The sequence below is a fragment of the Spea bombifrons genome, chromosome 3, assembly GCF_027358695.1.
Source record: "Spea bombifrons isolate aSpeBom1 chromosome 3, aSpeBom1.2.pri, whole genome shotgun sequence".
In the NCBI taxonomy this organism is placed as follows: Eukaryota; Metazoa; Chordata; class Amphibia; order Anura; family Pelobatidae; genus Spea; species Spea bombifrons.
This window is the reverse complement of record NC_071089.1, coordinates 12151125-12173109: the sequence shown is the minus strand read 5'-3', so window position 1 is coordinate 12173109 and position 21985 is coordinate 12151125. Positions and strand designations below refer to the sequence as shown.

The 21985-nt window shown below is 38.3% G+C and overlaps 1 protein-coding gene across 2 annotated transcripts in view; it reads left to right on the top strand.

The window, feature by feature from the left end:
* LRPPRC (leucine rich pentatricopeptide repeat containing) overlaps positions 1–21985 on the top strand; it is a 58468-nt gene that overhangs the window by 27857 nt on the left and 8626 nt on the right. For both annotated transcript variants that reach the window (XM_053461254.1, XM_053461253.1), the window contains exons 23-32: positions 659–866; positions 6755–6879; positions 9260–9366; positions 13868–13936; positions 14369–14459; positions 14984–15126; positions 15239–15347; positions 17612–17738; positions 19836–19924; positions 21296–21500. In XM_053461254.1, coding sequence (XP_053317229.1) covers positions 659–866; positions 6755–6879; positions 9260–9366; positions 13868–13936; positions 14369–14459; positions 14984–15126; positions 15239–15347; positions 17612–17738; positions 19836–19924; positions 21296–21500 — 1273 coding nt within the window. The remainder of the gene's footprint in view (positions 1–658; positions 867–6754; positions 6880–9259; positions 9367–13867; positions 13937–14368; positions 14460–14983; positions 15127–15238; positions 15348–17611; positions 17739–19835; positions 19925–21295; positions 21501–21985) is intronic.

Here is a 21985-nt window from a genome sequence, read left to right as displayed (position 1 = left end):
CTTTCAGCCCCTGCATGCTTCCTACCATCTCTAATGTAAAACGGTCAAAACATTTGCCTGCGTGGTAATTAACAACACAAACTAAATCCCCTTTACTTATCCCGCACACCCAAATGTTTATTTCTGCCATCCTAATGAGGCTTAATGAGCCTAATGTTTTAACATGCAGTCTGTTGGAAGGCTTTCATTGGCTCTGCTTGGCTAATTAGTATCGACACAGCAAACAGGCCGTATCGGTATCAGACCATTAGTCTGGCTGTATATGCGCTGTATACACATCTTTATTATCTGGCCTTGTGACAAGCCATCTGCTGAAGAAACAATGGTGTGATTTAGCAGATGTTGGCATTGAGCGATAAAAGCATCCATTTAGCTGGATCGTGCCACTATAGGGCAGATAGTCCGGGGTTATGTGGTGCAAAGTGGGCACGCTATTCCTATCTGTAATTTGTAGTCGCGGTTGCAGGGGAATGATAAAACCATGCTATTGTGGATTTTTTAATTGTAGTCTCGTTTAGAAATGCAAGTAGTAATTAACTTGAAATCGGCATTATACACCAGAATTTACATTCCTGCTGGGTTTGAAATGCTGTTTTAATAACAGTTTGTTTTCACTACATGAAATTACCTAAGGGCCTTTTGTGTCGCTTCATTGTAGATGCTATTAACGTTCTGAAGGAGATGAAAGAGAAGGATGTTCCGAGGAAAAACACAGCGGCGTCGTCGTTCTTCCACATCCTCAACGCAGCTGCCGTGAGAGGAGACGTCGAAACGGTCAACCAGTTACACGATTCTATCGTTACGTTGGAGTTGGCCAAGCCCACGTCAAACCTGTGTTCACCGGTGGTTTCCGTCCACCTGGAGAAGTAAGTCGATGGTTGCAGGACACGGGATTTTGTGTGATGCCTGAATTCGTTTCCCAATGTGGGTTCTCTTAATGATTTGTAGTGAAACAAAAATTCAGCTTCTGGCATCGTGGAGGCGATCGGCAAAGTTAATGTAATGCGGAGAAACACATACGTGTTCCTACAAACTGCTGTTGATGCTTATATTCTTAGAAGATAATATTTCAGATTAAATTGTAATGCTTTCCTCACTTTCTTTTGGCTTTGGGTTATAGGTCATAATGAGCTATGGTTTGACAAATCCCGGAGGCCTGATGTTCCTCGAGGAAGTTATATTAGGCTTTATATAAATGTGGAATTCCAGGGGTTTCAGGAGGCGTGGGAAAATGGATTATCTATCCTTCCATATCTCTTTCCTGCAGACTGTCATGGGGCCCCTGTCTTGGAGAGCACATCTCCCTCGTTGCCTCTACTAGATCACTAGTGACCATGGATCAGTTCCACCCCATTTAATTAAGTGTTCTGGGCTTTAACCATTCAGAACTTGCTATAAAACAGTCCCTCCAGAAAAGGCACACTTGGGAGGTATACTTGTCTCCTAAACCCACTGCTGTTTTATATTGTCACCTGACATCGCACATTCGGATGTACATGTAGCTACAATCAAATAGTTGATTGGGGTGGAATTCAGCTTTAGTTCTGTACGTGCCAAAAGTAAATGTAATGCTATGTACGTGGGTATTGTACATGCTTCATGTGCCGCCAACATCCTACACATGAATGATTAGTGGTACAAGTACACACTATTGTTTGTGTGTGTATATATGTGTGTGTGTGCATAGAAACTAAGAGCGTGTGTGTATTTTGTTTCTATGTGTTGGTTTGTTCCATCTGTTTTGTTGGTGTTGCAGCTGCCTATTTTTGTTCGAGAGAGTGGAAACTGTGTAGAGTTTACATGCATGCGTAATCTTATATTTTAATTTTCCGCACTGCTACTTACAGTCCATACATTTAAAGGGTCCGACAAATCTAGAATTAAACAGACATTAAGATCGCCCTGTTTACAATTCTGTTATTCTTAAATACGTTATGTGGTGCTATTCTGACTGTACCTTGCCACAACATTACGAAAAAAAAGCGCACAATAAACCGCTCGGTTCTCTTACACCATTACCGCAATTAGGAACTCTGCATTAGAGCCAAGGGATGGAAGACGTTTATTTGCCCTAAAGGGACGAGACAGCGATAAGATGATTTTATATTTTTTTGTCCAGGATCGCTGGGTTGTAATTAAGTTACATTCATGGCTACTGCGTTTTGAAGGATGATTGGTAAATGACTGGCTTGGTGTGCTTTGTACGGACACTGTTAAGGGTTTTTTTTTTTTTTTTCTCCTTTTACATATATACATTTTTATGTGTTTTTTTTTTTTATATTCCTTCTGTCAGAATATCCAGTTAAGTCTGATAAATGTAAATGTGGCATTTTTATTCTGAACAAAAGAGCAGAGAAATGAGCTATCTTGTCTAATCATTCAGTTGTTTAACACAGACGTCTAGTTTAGACTTAATTGGTTGGAAAGCACTTGACGTGAAGTTAGTGCTGTTCGGAATGCGTGTTTGAGTAAATTTTCAGATAAGTGACAGCTAAATTGTACCTAGGGAAATTACAAAGGCTTCAACACTGTTAATTTTTTTTTAGGGGGGTGAGGATTAGCTGTAATTGCAATACCAGTCTCCTTGAAAATTCATCATTCTAGTTAGTGATCAGGATAAAATAATGCTAAAATAAATACCAAAATTAGGTGTAAATGGATGATTTCCCCCCCCCCCGCGCAAATTAGTTTTTTCCCTTAATGGGGGAAAAAAATCACTGAAATATGCTCAAATTTATTTCCGCCGCCAAAGGGTTACCCAGAGTCTTGCAAAGCTGGTTTACGCTGTTGATTTCACTCCGTGCCAACATCTGCTTCAGATTTAGGCTGAGGGATTTGATTTAAGATTTTTTTTTTTGCCCCAGTCCCTTATAATTCCCTTTCTCTCCGTCTCTAGTGATTTCAGGTTTGAGAGCTTTTCAATCAGCAAAGCCCTTAGGTAAATTGCCACTTCACTTAAGCTTTACGTACGTCTTACCACTTCACTTCAATTAAAATCTGGATTTGAAATGTTTCTATTATATAGTTATATATATATATATTTTATACACATAATGTGGATATTCACAAATCACGGGTCTCCTATTAGCAGGTTTGGTCATATACTATACACACGTGTAGAACCTACGTATATTTGCTGCACAGAAGGGTTAAAATCATATGTATTCTTACATTCATGCCCCAAACAAACTGTCCTTCTGTATCTCTGTTGGGAAAAGAACATATTCTAGAGTAGCCGGTGTCACCAGAATCTCAGTTACACCACGTGACAAATAGAACGCGTTAATAAATTGAATAAAGCATGAAATAATTACATTTAAAACGCATGGTGGAAATATGGAGCTAAATAAAGCCGCGTCTAGCAACTATTTACTGAACGTAATCTCTTTTCTGGGAAGAAACACGTTTGTAATTAGCACGTAAGCAATGTCAGTATACATGAACCTTTTAAATATTATAATTACTACTTATTGGAAGAATCCTGCTTCCGTCTGATTTCAACAGAGGTGTTCTTTTAATTAGTCCAATAAAAGGTTTAATAGGTGAACTATGCGTCTCTTCTCAAAGAAAAATGTGAAATCAGTTAAATGGCTGTTTTTTTGCCGTTAAAGTACGTATTTAAATGAGTTCAGCACTGTTTTGCCCGTGTTGGCAGTAAGATCTTGATTGCAATTATATATGCATATTATTAAAGCTTCTTATTCTAAGCAGAAGGTACCAAAGGTACAGAGCCCTGCTATACCGTCTAAGTTTGGTCCATTTTACTTAAAATAAATCATTTTGCTTGTTTGACAGTGTATTCATTAATAACACTAAAGATACTTAATCTAAAAAAAAATATATATATATATATATATATATTTACAATGCCTCTTCCAACTAGTGACCGATTTAGTTTGTAATAGTGGTTCCAACATTGGTTTAATATTATTTTATATAGCGCCATCGCATAGCTGCCATTGTTGGACCATAGGGTTATTTTCCCCCCAAGGCATCTTAAATGGACAAAGAGTTTTGCTTTTGTTTTATGGGCAAGGCAGAGTATTTTAAAGAAAAAAAAATAATTAAATAAAATTTTAGTTGCTTTACCAACCTGTTCATGGGGGGGGGGATAATGTTACTTCTTGACCATCCATGAACATGTTTGGGAAGTGTAATTCAACCATTGTAAGTGGTCATCTAAATTAAACTTTATTATTTTTTTCAACTCTAAAATAAGATTTTAGTCAGAAGTAGTATTTTCAGAATCGTTTCCTTGCGTTTATAGCTGAAAAGGCAGTTTACTGACCTGTTGCCGCCATCTTGGCCGCTGAAGCCCGCAAGACATGGTGGTCTTTGACCATACAGGAGCGTTGGATGCCCAAAAAAGCCACAATTGGCTGCTCACTCTTTAATGCCACTCTAATTCCATACTTTGGCAAATAAACCTCACGGATCCGTGATTTTCTTTTATCTAAAGGTTTAATCGCATAAAAGCACAAACGTTTAAGAACTATCGTCTGTTTATATTAAAACCGCCAATGATCGCCATCTTTTGTGTCATATGATTAGTGTTCCCAGCAAAAATGATGACTGAGGCAAAATTTGACAATTATTTTCAGGAAGGCTTTGCAGTAGAAATGGTGTTTCTAATGGTGAATTTAATTAAAAAAGAGTAGGCGAAACAGTGCTTTTAATGATACATTTACATACAGAATGTTATAGTAACTGAAAGAACATTTCACTGTATTTAAGCTGTGGAGTCGCCATTTCTATTTAATTTTTCTTTATTTTATTTTTTTTTATATCCACCAGTCTTTATTTCCCTTTTCTCAATGCCTTTCATTAATTTTCAGCTCTTTATCACTGTATGCGGAGAGTATCTTTGAAATCGTGCATTTTGAGACTGAAGTCAATTAGCATGTCCATTTGACTGGCACCATAATTGTTCATTAATTAATCGTTTTGACCTAAAACAGTTCTATTCATGCTGTGGGAATTTGGGTAAAGGCAGTCAGGGATAATTGTTTTTGCGATCACTTTGAAAAGCGGCATTTGTTCTTCAATGAAATAACTTTTCTGCAGCAGGATATATAGCTTGAATGGCAGCGCACATAATATAGAGTGAAAGATGTATATGTATGTGTGTGTATATATCTATCTACACATAATATAAATATATATATATATCTACACATAATATATATATATATATATATGTGTGTGTGGATAGATATAGATATATATATAATATATAGCTACAAGATGCATTGATGTGGTCATTCTCCTATATGATATGTATATATATCTACGCATATATAATACATACATAATAAACACACATTTTATACAATATGTATTTAGGATTAGTAATATCTAACCCGGTCAGTGTGTTTGCCATACAGTAGCACACAAGGTTTCTCCCGCCAGCCGTTATCTAACCGGTGCCATCTGCATCCTTTTATTTAGCGAGCGGCATCTACTTGCCGAATTGAAATTAACCTGTAATTTAGTCTTCACCCCAAATGACAAATTGAAGCGTCTCGGTGGGGTGCTCGGCGATGCACTGTAAACAGGGCTAGAGATCCATCATGGAAGCTCGTTTTCACCCCTTGTCAGTATTATTGCAAGGAAGCGGATGTTTCTTCTGCGTGCGTACGTTTTTTACTTTTTAGTCCACCCGTAAATCTTAATCCGTGTAAAATAGTAATTCGGTCCCATGGCAACACGGGCTTTATGCGTCGAGCAAGAAAAAGTGAGCAGCTTGACGGAGTGTAAAGAGCGCTACATTCAGCTGTAAATTAGACAGCGAGAGCTCCTTTTCGGCAAGCCGCCATTTCCATCAGGTATTATAAAGAGATCAAGTTGTGTTTGTTATTTCAAGTTGCCGGATTGTGAGATGTGTTCTGAACGTTCAACAACCACCTTTCCGATGTAACCTGCCATGTAGAATGGCAGCAGCTGGCCCGGACTACACGGCGGAACCTAGAATTTCATGGCAGACGAGAACCATTCAGCCCGTTTTTTTTCCCTTAATATTTCCCTGGTTTCTCAATGCCTTACATTACGTCTAGTTGTAGATTGCGACCTCTTGTTCTGGCATTTCTCCTTCATCACACCTATACATATTGAGACCCCTTAGTCCGATACTTTTTATCTTGCAAACCCTTTAGAATGTCTATCTTTCTGGAGATGGGAGTCTCCAGGACCACCCATAGTACTGTAGGCAGCCAGAGATCTGGGAAGCGGCACCCTTTAATATTAGTGACCAAGGCAGATATTGTAATTATCCTTCGGGCCTTCAAAGTTTGTCCTACAACTATACCAACCTCATTAAAAAATAAAATGTGGAACTCCCTTTGAGTGTCTCCCAGTTTATGCGTTATAGGTTTCCAGGATATAATATGTGGTGTGGCTAGCACAAAATTAATTATTTTAATTAAATTTTAGTTAATGATTTTAGCAGCTCGTTCATATGGGACCCTGGCAAATGGTTAAGAGTTCCTTATTCCTATTTCCAAGACGAAATAGGCTTGCTTATTGGAAAATACACAGCTCAAAACTCGTTGGGTTTAGTTTTAGTTTTGTTTTTTTGTGATTTACACATTGGTATAGAATACCAAAAGGCGTTGAGCGTACGGGTCCATGTCTGGCCGCACCTGATAACTTGTTAAATGATGGTCATTTCCTTTTCTTTTCCATAGAATAATATAAAATGACATTTTGTTACTACAATAATAACCATTTCTTTGATTTTTTTTTTTTTTTATTATAGGGGTGACCTCGCGGCTGCCGTAGACGCCATGTTTGACTGCAGCCAAAAGTACAAATGCATTCCTCTGCTACATGACATCCTTTGCCGACTGGTGGAGAAAGGAGATACAGACTTGCTGCAGAAAGGTATGTGGACGCCGCGGTCATCTTTTTTCCTTTTATTAGGGCTCGTCTGGTCTTGCTTTACCTTCCGGTACTCCGGTTTTATGAAGACGCTTAAGATTTCACGTCCGATTTAGTGTCTTAACAGAGTCTTTGTACACTAACAGCGACGGGCTGGAAAAAAGAGAGGTTATGCTGCCCTCATTGCCAATAATATATAGCAATTCTCTAAACTGCTTTGTGTGTTCATCGTCTGACCCTTAGTCATAACGTTAGGCGTGCTGGATACACAACGCTGTTTATAACTACATAGAATCTGAAATTGTGTATTATTTTGACACAAAGGCTGCTCTCTTCACGCATGACTTTTTTCTCCGTGTTATCTTTTGTTTTTCTTTTCTGTTTGCGTGTGGTACGTTATCGGAGCATCTGATCTTTATATTGTCTGACATTATATATATAATTACTAACCGTTCGGCCCATCTAGTCTGCCCATTTTGTTCCTGCTTTTAAAGACCTTAATCGCTCCTTGGTCCTGTGTAAGTTTTACACGCCCCTGCTGCTGCTGCTGGGGAGCTCTTCCATTGATCTACCACCCGCTCAATAAAGTTACAGAGGTTAACGTCACTGGAGTAAAATAGTTCTGCTTCCTATGCCAGTAGCTGTAGATGGTCTTTTACACTCCACGGGGCTTAAAGCAGAAGACACCTTTTAACTTAAAATAATACAATAATTAAAACTTCTCAGCGTACCCCTCCCCCCAGTATTCTCCTGCTGTACACTACCAATAATGTAAAAAGGTAGCCCATGTACCCTACGCATTGTATACCCGTACGGTTGTGTATACCTATACGGTTGTATAGGTATTCATTCGGAGGGTTGCCTCTTTATACGTAAGAGTGCTTTATCGGTTGCACTATTAGCGCAATCAATATAAGTGGTTATCCTTGGCAATCAGACGGAGCCCAAATGTAAGTTTCATTGTGTAGGCTAACAATGCCTAATTCATGTCATCACACAGCTGCTTGGACATATCTAATCTGTGAGCTCAGAATCCATTTTTCAAAGAAATGTACATAGAAGACGCCAAGATAAAAGCTTTTCACCAGCACTTAGAACATTTAGCTAACCTGAGTATTTAATTACAAGCCATCCCGTGGTGCTGTCTTTTCATCCAAATAGAGTCCGTGGTTACTCCAGACGTTATAACAAAGGCTAATGAATGACAGGTATTATGTGAACAATATTATCCCGATGCCCTCCCATGTTTTCATGGATTAAAACATCAGTAGCTGCCATATTTCGCCGTAGCCCGTCTGACGATCATTCTCTGCTGCTTTTGTGTATAATAGCCGTACACTTTGTAATTGATCTGTAAGTGAGAATCGCATTTACGCTGACCTCTTTTTGTCGAAATGAATTTCTAATAACCCTTTGTAATCAGCAGTACACACACACACACACACACACACACACACACACACACACACACACTGTGTATGTGTGTATAAAATATGTGTGTGTGTATATATATATATATATATATATATATATATATATAGATAGATAGATATATATATAGATATAGATATAGTAACCACTTGCAAAAAGGTGCCCCAATTACCTTTCATTTAATGTCGACTTTTTTTAACACCGTTCAATAGAATTTGGTGGCAGATCAGACCCGTTCGGCCCATCTAATCTGCACGTTTTCCTGATGTAAAGACTCGTAATCAGTTATTGATCTTGGATTCAGGGTGACTTTACGCCTACCCCATTCATGTTCAAATTCCCCCGCTGTATTAACCTCTGACACGTGTGCTGGGTGGCTGTTCTACTTATCTACCACCATCTCACAAAAGTAAAACTTCCTTAAGCCTCTGAATTATTTTTTGGGGGGGAAATGTTTTTGGAGCCCCCCCCAGTAGACTACCGAAACATTTATTTATTTTAAGTACTCCAGTCCATAACTGTACAAAATCTCTCAGTATTATATTTTTTTCTGTGATTTTAAATATAATTTTTTTTAATTCCTCCTACCTCTTCTTACAGGGTATAGAGAAGGCAGCAGCAGATAGTGTACCAACACCTGTTTGTTTTTCTTAGTTTTTTTGTTTAAAGGGTTAACATCTAGTTATTCTAAAGCTGATGATCCCTAAACACAGAACCATAAAAAAAATCTAAATTCATATTTAAAATAATTTCTTCTGAATAGGTTTGCTTTATGCGTAACTTTCTTATATTTTAATGACTTTTTTGCTTCCAAGGGAAAAGGGTAATTTTCCAACTCTTTGTTCTATTTGTAGAATAAAATTTTAACAAAACTTTTTACATGACCTTAAATTGTATTCACCAAAGCAACCGTATTAAACCTTCTTCCCCATCTCTTTCTTTTTCACACAAGCCATGGACCACGTAGCCCGGGAGAGGGGTGAGATGTCAATGCTGTATTCTCTGCTCTTTGCTTTTCTCCAGACTGGAAAGTACAAGGAGGCCAGAAAGATCATGGAGGTGAGATTTTTAACTACAGTCCTCTAATCGCAATGTCGCGTCCGCACTTAATTGGAATACGCTGCATATTTTAACCTCTAATTATATTCCCTCTCATTCATCTTAACGGAGCGTCGGATCGGTTAGTAGGGAGGCAGGAAAGCAGTTGGTCAGCAAAAATAAATTCTCCTCTTCTCGGTCTAATTGCCGATCAGAAGAAGCCGTTCCTATCTGCGTTAGATCTGTTTCCTCCTGTTTGTTAAACAGAGCGCTGTACAAAATAAAATGCATTTGCATAATAAATCTTGGATTGGGGAACAATTAAATTAAAATGGAATTCCTGAGTGTAAAGTTGCTAATCCTCTTTGCCGGAGAATTCTTTGTTGTGCTTAAAAGCGCTGGAATTTAATTTGCTGCTGTCCTTGCGAAGATTTATTTGTAATGCTTGTCTTTAAGTTAATCAGCCAAACAAGCGCTGACTGCTACCGTTTGGCATTTCATTTAACGTTTTTTTTTTTTTGTGTGTTTTTTTTATTCTCCTCCTATGGTAAGAAGCTTAGAGCGAGTGGTAGGTGACAAAGTTGGTCTGTTCGGGATTAGTATATTTTATCTAGACTTGATTGAAATTTTTCATGCTGAAATTGATAAGTCAAAAGAGCAGCTGCAGCGTGCCCCCCACGAGTAATTATACCCCCTCTCCTGTTTGCTTTACTACCAAGTACATCAACACTTAGGAATGAAATTAACCTTTTAATCGTGCAATTGGCAGTGGGGGTGTGCAGTGCCATCTTTGCACCCTTCCTATATGCTGATCTAATGGTTATGGTTAGAGACTCCAGCAGCGTCGGTGCCTGGGATGGCGGGTGCCCGCCGGTGCCTGGGATGGTGGGTGCCTGGGATGGCGGGTGCCCGCCGGTGTCTGGGATGGCGGGTGCGTATGAAAGTAGTCCCTTTAAATCTCCATGTAGTCGCTGTTCCAAAATGCGCTGGGTATGCCGCAGTATTACACATTTGCCTCTCCTTCTTTCTTGGTCTCCAGTGTCCCAGGCAGCCTCCTGTGAAAGGATTGCGTATTAATGTACTTCATAAGAAAATTTAAAGGCACCACTCGGCCGTTGTATACATTACAGTGCATACGAAGGCACCAGGGTCTCCTACTAGCCGATGTCGGCTGGAAATTGCGCCACTAAGTGCCGCATCGGAACATACATTATGTTATCGGCAGATTTTAAGATGCGCGGCTCCACTCTGCGTGGGGGGTTTGTTTTTTTTACTTCTTTTTCTCAATCTACCTCCAAAACTGTAAAACAATTCTGAGTTTGCAATTCTCAGATTAAGCCCCTTTTTTATCTAGATTGCTTTTTGTATGTTTGTATGAATTATAGAATCGACGGGCAGCTTATTTGATGTTGCAAATGAAAATACGGAAGTGGGAGAGAGCCGTACTTTGCTGCGGTTTGATTTGTTTTCTGATATAAACGGTGCCGCTGATTGACTAACTGCGCCCGGCTTCAGGAATTGCGGTTTGCGAGATTGATAATGTGACATGTTTAGAAAACAGCTGTTTGGCAGAAGGAGTCAAATTCTGATAGATGCAGGCGCTTTCTTCATTGTCCATATGCTAATAGTTTGTAATGCATGTTAAACGTATCTGCGTTCATTACAGCTAATTTTAAATGCCATGTTTTACGCTTACAAGGGAATGCAGACAAAACCGTATCCGTAAAAGTGTCAAAATGACAGCAATTCTAATCTATTATTTTTAAATGGAGTTGTGAAAATGGAGGAATTGTGCAAAGTCTTTTGTTCATCCGCTTGCGTTGAAATCTGTTGAGCCACCGTATGTTGTGCAGAACTGAGGTTATGCATAAAAAAAGTGAGACCCGCTTCTTTTTACTTGGTCTGCTTCCTCTGAGCCTCACCAGGTGTTGGGCATGAGGACAGAGAAGAATAATTATGACATTTTATTCTTATATTCAGACCCCCCCCCACACCACCCTTCCCATTGGGTCAGAAAGGATGAGATGTCTGGGGCAATAAAGTTGGCAAACAATCACTTTATTAGTAGTAGTGGTAGTATTCTTGTTCCTGTCCCTTGGTGGCTGCCACGTTCACCCTGGCCAGCAAAGTCAATGACCTAGTGAGAGTTGGGTTCTTACAGAAGTTGGGAATTAGGCAGATTGGCTTCTATGTTCGTGAGAACGATAACTCAACCATCGCTTGAAAATGCTTGAAATCGGCTTTTCCACATATAGATTCCCCCCCCCCACACACACAGTTTCTCACATTACCCATCGTATACTTGAGCATCCTCATGTGATAGATAGATGTTACCAATAGTATGTTTTGAAACCTCGTCGCGTGTTTTCCCAAAAGTATCTGATAGATGCCCCCCAGGTTTCATTGTATCACCCCATTGATCTATTAGGATGCAGACACATGGCAGTGTGTTTTACAGAAGTGTTTCTAAAAGAATATTAGTATTTAGCTGGGTATCTGCCTCTTTTTATAAATTAGAATTAACCAACTTGTTCCGCTGCATGGTGATGTCTTCCAGCCAAATATTGGAAGTACCAATAAAACGTGCAGGGAAGAAAAACATCTCCTACCCGGTTCTCGTATATTCTCATCCTATTTTAACATTGTAACATGCATATTTTTCATGCCGCTGCCACCGATAGACCTCTAATGTTCTTTCTTTGCAATGCAGATATTGGGCTCGGAACATCATTTATTTATTTTAGAGGTGAACTTGACTCCCAACTTTGATTAGAGTAGAGCCTGGAGGATTGCGTCTCCTCTCGCCTGCCAACCGGCCTCCTGATTGTAATTCACTCAGATCTCAGAGATAAGCTACAAATATGGACTGCTGCGCAAGCCAAGGAGATTTAGTTAATCTGACCTAGATGTTCTTTTGATGATTGAGACCTAGTCCATGTGAAACAATTCTCCATATCAAAATGAAATGCAAGGATATCCGCTGTTCCACTTTTCCTGTCCTTGCGACTGCCTTTCCAATCAATTTGGAACGAGGTCGGGAGGAGGCAGATTTGTTATATTAAGTTGTAAAGCTTGGGCGCTATTAGATCATTGGCATTTCAATCTGCAGCGATAATGAAAAATGCGAACGCAGCCCTTCTGGGCCCGGACAACCAATGTTCAAAGCAGAGTTACTCGTAACCAAAGGTTGTAAAAACACCGCTCCCTTCCATTTATTTTTTATTTATTTTTTTTTTAACAGTAAATTGCATTGAATGATGTCACAAAAACACAAGATGACCTAACCGTATTACTTAATGGGGCACTTTAGTTTCCCATGCAGCCAATCCAATGAATGGATTTTAGGACGAACGCATCTCCTGCATGCTTAGGAGCTGGGGCAGTGGGCAAAGAGGCAAATGCATATGGGGGATGCTGCAGAATCACTTCATACATTTCCAATGGAGAGCAATTGACTATTTAAAGGGACCCCTAAGTGAACATGTATTAAATGGCATATGCTGGCTTGAGTGTTGCTTTCATTAAATTGTATCCAGTGTGTTTACAGTTAAGCCAATTCTATCACGCCATTATTGTTGTATTGCTGTAAAGTTTCAGTATATAATACATCTGAAGTAGCCAGGAAAACTTTCTCGGTTCCTGGGTAATGAGTGCGAACTCTGAAATATGTAAAAGATTTTTACAGCGCTCACCGGTTTGCATTATATTCTATTTTGAGAATACAGCTCTTGCATAAGATATCACGGTCCACTTTACGCCGTGTAACAGGACCGTTTGGCCCTTGTATTGTACACTATATATATATATATATATATATATATATATACACTATGCTTGCACATATTGCTTTTTATAGTAGATACCCAGGTATTCTGGGGGGTTTTCCCTTCAAGTTGACGAATCTTTTTACTTGAATAGGAAATCCTACAATAAAGCACCGTCGGGGAATAGACTTGTAAACGGTTCTTTCCTAATCCATACAGATCTTCATTAAAATATATATATTTCAACTCGCCGTATTCTTTAATGAAGAACCAATAATCATTCAAGGAATACATGTTGCCATCCGTTTTCTTGCATTGGTGTGATGTGCGCCGGTGCCGTCCTGTCCTTGGGAATGATGTTTCTGGCAGAGTTTTAAGGATTCCGCTAATTAAGCTTTAATCAATAATTATCTTTGTGCCTTATGCCAGAGCGCCAAAGAGGAGCCTGGAGACCTGTAAAGTTAGGCAGCTTCTAGGATGTTTTTGGCCGACTTAATCCCGTTTATTTGCCGCGCTGAACTGGCTGCCAAAATTAATCGATAACGGTAATGTGAATGGTAACGGTTACACCGGGAACATTTACATGTCTTCATTGTGTTGGAAGATCATTCCGCACCTGTCCCAATCACTGCTTACATTACTCCCCGGTATTCGTGTTTTGGCCGAGTAACGGCTCATCTTAAGATCTTTAGCTTTTCTGACCGCGCTCGTTAAATGTTTTTAGCGTTTTTCCTCACACTTTCTTTCTGTTGCCATAGACTCCTGGTTTGAGGGCACGACCTGGAAGACTTGAATGGTTTGCTGAGAAGTGCATCGCATCCAATCGGGTAAAAATATTTTCTGACCTTTAAAACTAAATTAAATTTATTCGAAATTCAAGCAAATCAGTGTGCGATTAACCCTTTAGGGGAGATTTCACTTAGAAGATACCCACCATGTATTTGTTTCAGTGAAAGCGCAGCCAAGCGCATCTAGGCTTCTCATCTTTTCCAGCTCTACTGAAACTAGGAAGCATACTTAAGTGCACTCCCTGCATATGATCAATAAGAATACCAGCACCCCATCTCATGTATGAACGTTTAACATTTGTTGACCAGTAAGTGCTACTGAGTGAGTGTAGGAAGCGTAATTAAGTTCAAGTTGAAGTTCAAGTAACTGGGTTACTACATTTGTATAATATAAATTGCATTTAATATGAAAATATCACATTTAATTTATTATGAATACTCTCACTAAATATATATATATTTTTTTTATAGTATGAAGTGTTGGAAAACTTAGTAGAAGTGACTCACAAACTCTTTGAGTGTGACCGAGATGAGATGTATTTCTATCTGCTGAAGCTTTGCAGTAAGTATATACTTGGAGACATCGCACTTACGCTACACTAGATATTTCATTATAAAAAAAACTATATATACATATATATATATATATATATATATATATATATATATATATATATATATATATATATATATATATATATATATATATATATATATATATATATACATACATACACACACCAATCATAACATTCAAGCTCCCTCACTTTGCACTATGACGTATCATCCCCAATGAGTGCCTAAATCAATTCACAAAATATTGCACATTTACTATGTATTCTACAAGGCCAACTCACCAGGGTTGGTCCTGCAGATATTTCAAACATACTAGCTTAATTTTGGCAACAAAAATAGGTTTAAAAGTAGAACTAACCAACTGGTATTTGACACCATAGTAAAACCTAAAGAAGACCATCAGGGAGTTGTGTACGATGTCCTTTGAGTAGGAACCTGCAAATACTGCGTTTTGATTCTCGGTCACCGTCGGCATGGTTTTACGTCTTGCTTTGTTTTTCAAAATGCTAGAGGAAAATAACGACTGGAAGAAAGCAGATGCGGTTTGGAATAAAATTCAAGAAGAAAATATAATACCCAGAGAGAGAACTTTAAAGCTGCTGGCTGACATTTTTAAAACAAATGGACAACCTGTCCCGTTTGAAGTACCAGAGGTAAGAAGAAAATCTTTGTAGAAAAGTATGGAGATAAAAACATTAAAGAACTTGTGGGCGACTAAGCTTCAGTGATTGTTTTTATTTTTTACATTTTTCTTGACCTCAATAGGACTGGCATAAAACACAGCGAGTACTCAAATCCTCCGCGTCCGACTTTGTTCCAGAAGCCTCCCTTGAAAAGAAAATCTTGATTCTCAGTAAAAAGGACAAAGGAAAAGGTAAGCTTGGTGGGTCACGTTCAGCTGCTCTGGTTTTTATGTATGTTCCGGAGAACACTTACAGAACCCTATTGCTGTATCTTTTAATGTATGGCTAAAGTTGGTTTGAAGGCTTCTAAAGGGCTGGTTCAGCCCTTCTTGCAGGCCAAGTTACGTAAAAACAGGAAATTTGACAACAGATAAGAACCATTCACCTCATGCAGTCTGCCATTGCTCCTGCTGTTCAACTCGGCTTCTTCTGCATCGTTACATACTGGCTGTCCCCCTTACAATAGCAGAGGTTTTGTAGGTAAAAAGATGAAAGCAAAGGGGCTATGGAGCACGTGGTCCTTATGAAATGGAGATCATGCCGTGTGAAGACCTGAAGCCAGTCCTTGTACAATGTATAAATTTACAAGAGTTGCTGACTTTAGTCTTACGGTGCACATGCTGTAATTTGTTGTGAAATAGCTGTAGCATTGCAGTTATGTGATGTAAATGAGGGCAATTATTACATCACCTCCATGATAAACCTTTCAGAACTGTCTTTCAGTTATGCGTTCCCCTGAGTACAGAAATACAATAAAACGAATGACAAGCGAGCTGTGTGTATGGTGCGTGCTCAACAAAAGAAAAATTAAAAGAATAATTTCCCACAAATTATAAACATAACCAAGTCACCACAACATATTCTGGGGGGAAAACACAGCATCTCGTTTTATTTCCCTTTATTATCTCCATTTCCTATGATTATTATTGATTTGTCTTTTATCGCTGGGTGATGACATGGAGTTTCATTGTTTTGTATTGTCACTGTAAGGGAATGGGGAAGACTCATGAACACTGAACTTCTGCTTCATTCTAGCACTGTACCCCAGCAGTGTACACACGGAGATCTAAAACTGTTATGGCCACATCATTTGTATGTATAAACCCATAATTTATAACCATATTTGGAGCTTCAGCTCCCCCTCCCTGCCCTTATATGGTAGTCATGAGGGGTGGGCTTCATTTATCAGGTGGGGCGAATTAGAGGTAGCCAATCACAGGGGTTGAGGCACTGGGCACTAATACCCAAGAAGGAACATACACAATAGAGCAAAATGAGATGTAATAAGGGAGGCAGAGCGTGAGATGTATGTAATGCTGTATTGGCAGCTTGTCAGTTTCCCGGCAGACATCTGCAAAGAGAAGCTGTAACACGGAGTGATCATCATGTCACATAAATGTTTACATGTAGGTGGCGTTACATGTAAAATGCAGCGTGTATACCGTGTATAAATGCTATGGCCTAATTTATACCGCATAATGTGCTACCATAGACTTTATTTAATTTAATTAACATCACACATCAGTAACGCTTTAGGTCCTGAAATAGATTTAACTGGTTGTTAGATGTACAGGTCATCGGCACATTAATAGATTGGGAAGTGGTGAATATCGTACATGGTGGGAAATGGTTAAAAATCTGCCTATCAATAAAAGGCTCTGCCGTGGGGACATGCGTCAGTATTACCCCACGAGAGGTGGCTTAAAAGCTACTGTCGGCTATTGTGAAAATGTACAAGGTTACTTGTTAATTGCCTTTCATTTTCAGATGAAAGGTTTTGATTAATACTTTTCTGAGCACATATTAGAAAATGCTAATAGACTTTACGAAACTTTACATTCTTCTCATGGAACAGAATTTTTCACTTTTGGTTAATCTTGAGGTTGCTGGAAAATCTTAGTACTTTGATGTTTAGTCCTCTGTTTAAGAGCATTTGTATTGTATAGGTCTGTAGACTAAATACAGTTTATGGTGTTTAAGCAAGCAATGTATATGTATTAGAAACCCACCAAGAGCTGCGTCATTATTGCATCCCATTAAGTTATGCGTGCCCTACTCTTAGGTTGCTGATTAATGTTGGTTGGTTCGGGCAGACTTTGTGATGGGAATGGAGAGGCCTTTTAGAAGAGTAAATTGGCCAATGCCACCTCTGCCACAGATCTCATCTTCCATTAGGTTAACACAGAAACCAAATATCACCAAAACCATAACTCCGTACAGTTTCAAATCAGAAGCCTTGGTGACTACTGGTGTGTAATGAAATAGTTGCATGTACGTTGTGATGCACCGGCATGCTAAATCTTGACTTTCTCCTATCTTAATGATGAGACGTTGAGTGGGAGATTGCAGAAAGTCGCTGAATTGCAAAAGCAAAAAAAGGAGGATGCAGGGGATTGGAAAGAAGAATATTTGAAAGGAAACATCAATAACCTCTTGTACCTTTCCCCCTTTACAGAGGCGTACGATTTGTTTTTGGAAGCCGAAAAGAACAATGTCGTGTTAAGCCCAGCTGCGTACATGAATCTGATCAAGACTTTGCTTTCCGACGGGCAGATTGAGGTTGCAATGAAAGTGAAAAGCTCGTAAGTTGTTTTCTATATAATTAAGCGGCACTGGCTCCTTAAAGGGAAAATATCTGTTGGCTTTATCCATTTGGGGCAATAGAAGTGTATGGGCTGTCCCGATAAATGGCTCCTTCGCTGAAATCCTTGCTGTGATGTGAAGACCATTTTTAGTACTTATTTAATACAAATCACCCCATTGATCTTATGAATTGAAGATGTGTTGAATAAATGGAGTCTTTATCCATATGTGATACCTTTTCATAATATAAAATGTTGAGTCACATTGGTGTCCAGGACCTAACAATTCTTTTTCAGGTTCAAACAATCTGATTATCCTAAAAGCCTAAATGTGACTTTTTCTACTTTGGCCTTTTCAAGTAAAGACTCGATCTTTTTGGCTATATCTATATATCCGTTTTCCTTGTGAGTTATAAGCTGCGTAAATTGTTAGTGTTATATAAATGATAATAATAATAAAATGTGTTTAGACCCTAAATGGGGGAAATATTTCTGGATTGTTCTTATACATTTGGTGTGGTTTTTTGGGGGGAGGGGTTGCATATTTGATGCAGTGTTAATGAATTTTAGGATTATTAAGGAGAGGTAGCTGAAGGCATTAGAATTGGAAGTTGAGTAGTATTGGAATGAGATCTTGGGTCTGTAATAGTGGCTAACATCTATTTAATCACATTGTAGATTGAAAGATTGGGAGAAAGTAAATCCTGCGTTACATGTAATTTACAGCCTCGTGCGTGAAATGTTGATTTAAGGGCTTTGACAGATGGGACAAAGACACGAGCGGAACTGAGCAATGATTACTTAGCCTGGGATTAAGAGGATTGCAGGGCAGAGTAAGAAAATCCAGAGTCCAATATCTTTTTGGCCCCCCCAATGCCTGAAAGTGACTGCGAGGATAGTCATATTGTGTTCTCCACTAAGGATTTTCTAGGATTGCCGAGAATAATTTAGCGATGACCCTGCTTACTTCCCAATCTGCTCAGTTCATACATTTGAGTAGGTAGGCTGCTCAGTTGTTAGCCTGAAGATGATCCAAGAGGTTTATCTTGATTGTTGATATTCTAAATGACGGCGACCTTTTCATCCGCCTGTACTCTCACTCTCCCCCTCCCCGCCACAGAAGATTCTCTTTTTTTCTTAAATCTAGAATGAACTTGCCAAAGTTATGCTACGTTTGTTTGACAGCTGCAGTAAAACACATGCAGTTGCTGGTTATTTATTTTTTTAAATGTTTTATTATTATTTAAGAGCCTAGATTAGCTTTATCATTTCTTTAGCCAAAAATACTTTTGTTATATGAAGGTGTGCTACGTAAAGAAAGTATTAATTTTTTTAAAAAAAATTTCATATATTTTTTATATGAAATATAAATATTTTTAATCACCCAAATTTTAAAAGTATGTATCCTGGTCATCATGAAAAAACTTAAATACTTAAAAGGGAGAAAAAAAAAGAGAAAAAAATATATAAATTATATTTATATATAATATATATATACAGACACACACTTTAGTAGGAAATATTTATGGTGACAAACTAAAAAATGTTAGTGCAAAAAATGATTTATATATATATTGTATATATATATATATATATATATGTGTGTGTGTGTATATATATATATATATATATATATATATATATATATATATATATATATGTGTATATATATATATGTATATATATGTATATATGTATATGTGTATATATTATATATATATATGGAGGTAAGTGTCTGGTTTTGGCTACAATGTCGCACCATAGGGCATGCGGTTATTTCAGTCATATAATGTGTCAGCATCCAAGAATGTGAACCAATTGTTTAAAATTTAAAAATAAAAATCTATTACTTTGTTTCTTTTGTTGCTCTTTTCCAACTTTGTCATCTGTCAGATTATAGAGAAAAAAAAAAATTAAAGATTATCCTTCTATACCCATTGACAGGATAACACAAAAGCTGTCTCCAGGTCGATACTTTACTGCAATATTTTTAACATACGAACAGTAGTTTTTGTAATTTCACCTTGGAGCTCAACCGTTTATTATCGTATCAGAAGCATGTCAGTAATTTTCTTTCTAAATGTCTGTTTCGCTTAGCGCCGAAAACAACATCAACGGCTTCGCATTGAACGACATCACCAGCAGCCTCCTCATCATAACACAAGTTAGGCGGGATTATTTGAAAGGTATGTCACAAAGCTTGACCTTTACGTCACATTAATGCCTCTGTAGATTTTTCTTGTAACGCCCTTCGAATACTTGGATAAAGGAGTCCATTTAGCAAATTACCTGCTTATCAAGAGGCTTTTGTGGTAGCGGAGAGACGTAAATTACTGTACATGCATTTATAATATGTCTTGAATATGAATGCACTTGTCATTTGCCCACTTAGTCCGGTTTCCATTCCATTTAACACAAGATGGGTTTTTCTTAAGATGAATCACCGCTCTTCAGACATGCAAAATTCCTACCAGAAAGAGCGAGGAAGTGCACGCTTTCAGCGGTGTTAAAATTCGCGGCACAAGTCAGTCTGATTTTTTTGCAAAAATTAACATACTTTAATGCATACGAGCAATTTCCGAGCGGTTGGATTTTTAATTTTTTTTTTTTTTTTTTTTAGTTTTTTTTTTTCTTGCTTTGTGTTGATTGTGCGAAAAATCTAACAAGTTAAATTGGGTGGTAAACGTGTACGATTGTGCACTAAATGATTACAATATTGATTTATAAGGTGGAAAAAAATTCTTGATGCTTTTTTTTTTGTATTCTAGATTTCAGTGGGTTTTTTTTTCGATACAGTAACTTTTCACCCCTTTTAATTATTTTTTGCATTGCATAATTTAATTATTTTCCTTTTGTTGAAAAGTTAATTTTAATTTATGTATACTACGTTATATACAGATGTGCATGTGTATATATAATATATGTGTATATATGTATAGATATAGCGATATAGATATGTGCTGCTATTTAAATACTAAAATATATACATGTTTGCCTGTCTTTTTCTAAATATATTCTTTAGGTTGTGTACGCTAGCTTGTTAGGGAAGCGCTCTCGTTTTGATGGTAGTCCTCGCGTAACGATATATTTTTTGAAAGCGATAGCTGTTTATCATAACATGGATCCATTATTTGTGTTTTCAGAGCTGGCCATTAATACAATTTGTTTGGCATTCAGATTGCCGGTTTTCTCCCTTTCAGTGCAAGCTGGCAACGACCATCTGCAAAAGAATACATTATTCCTCCGCGCAAACAGCTTTCCCCCGTTGATACGGAGTCCATCACTGGCTTTTGTCTGGCGACTTTGTCAAATGTTACGCAAGGCCTTAATTTGTTTAGGAGCGGGGGGGGGCTCCTCGATGTAGCACTCAGCAGTTTTCTGATAAACTGCCAGTTCCATCATTAACCATCCATGTCAGCCTAGCATGGCGTTTCCCCGCACGTAGCTAATATAACGAGGAGATATGAATCGCTCCCGCGCCTGTCGGTTCCGCTCTGTAAATCCTGGACTCGCGTTTATTCAGATGTTTATGTTCTACCCCCTTTTCTCCTGAATAGATGCGGTTGGCACTTTAAAGGGAATGCTTGATAATGACAAGATGCCCACTCAGCTGTCCATCACGCGTCTCGTTCAAGCCCTGGCCACCAAGGGTGACGTGCAAAGCATCGAAGCCGTGGAGAAAATGGTGGCCGGCATCGGCTCGTCCATTTCCTTATCAAACATGCTTTTTATTAATAACAAACTGTTGGCTCATCTGAAAAAGTAAGTAAAGTCTCTGCTATTTCGATTAGTTTGGAAAACTCCTTCCGCTTCTGGATATGCTCCGAACGGTCGTTTTCCTGAGTAATAGCGCATGGTTTTACTGGCACCATCACCAAGCCCTTTAAAACTTTCTTTTAAAAAAAAACAGAAAAACCCAAACTGCCAGTTATGTTCATCGAATGATATGTTATCCGGGAGACAACTATTGAAAGCTATTGCCTTATGTCATAGTAAACTGTTACGCTTGTGCTATCGTTTTATTATTATTACCAAAGATAAGGGACTGTTTTTTTTTGTTTATTAACTGTGCTGACATTATGTAAAATATGAAGTAATGGCATCTATATTTTTGTTACTTTTCCTGCAAAAAGCTTTGAGTTGGCCTTGCATAATGCACAGGGAGACGGGTAACGGGTCTCCGTCACAGGGATCGCCAATCTAATTTCTATGGAAAATGTGCAAAACGTTCCATTTGTTCTTAAACT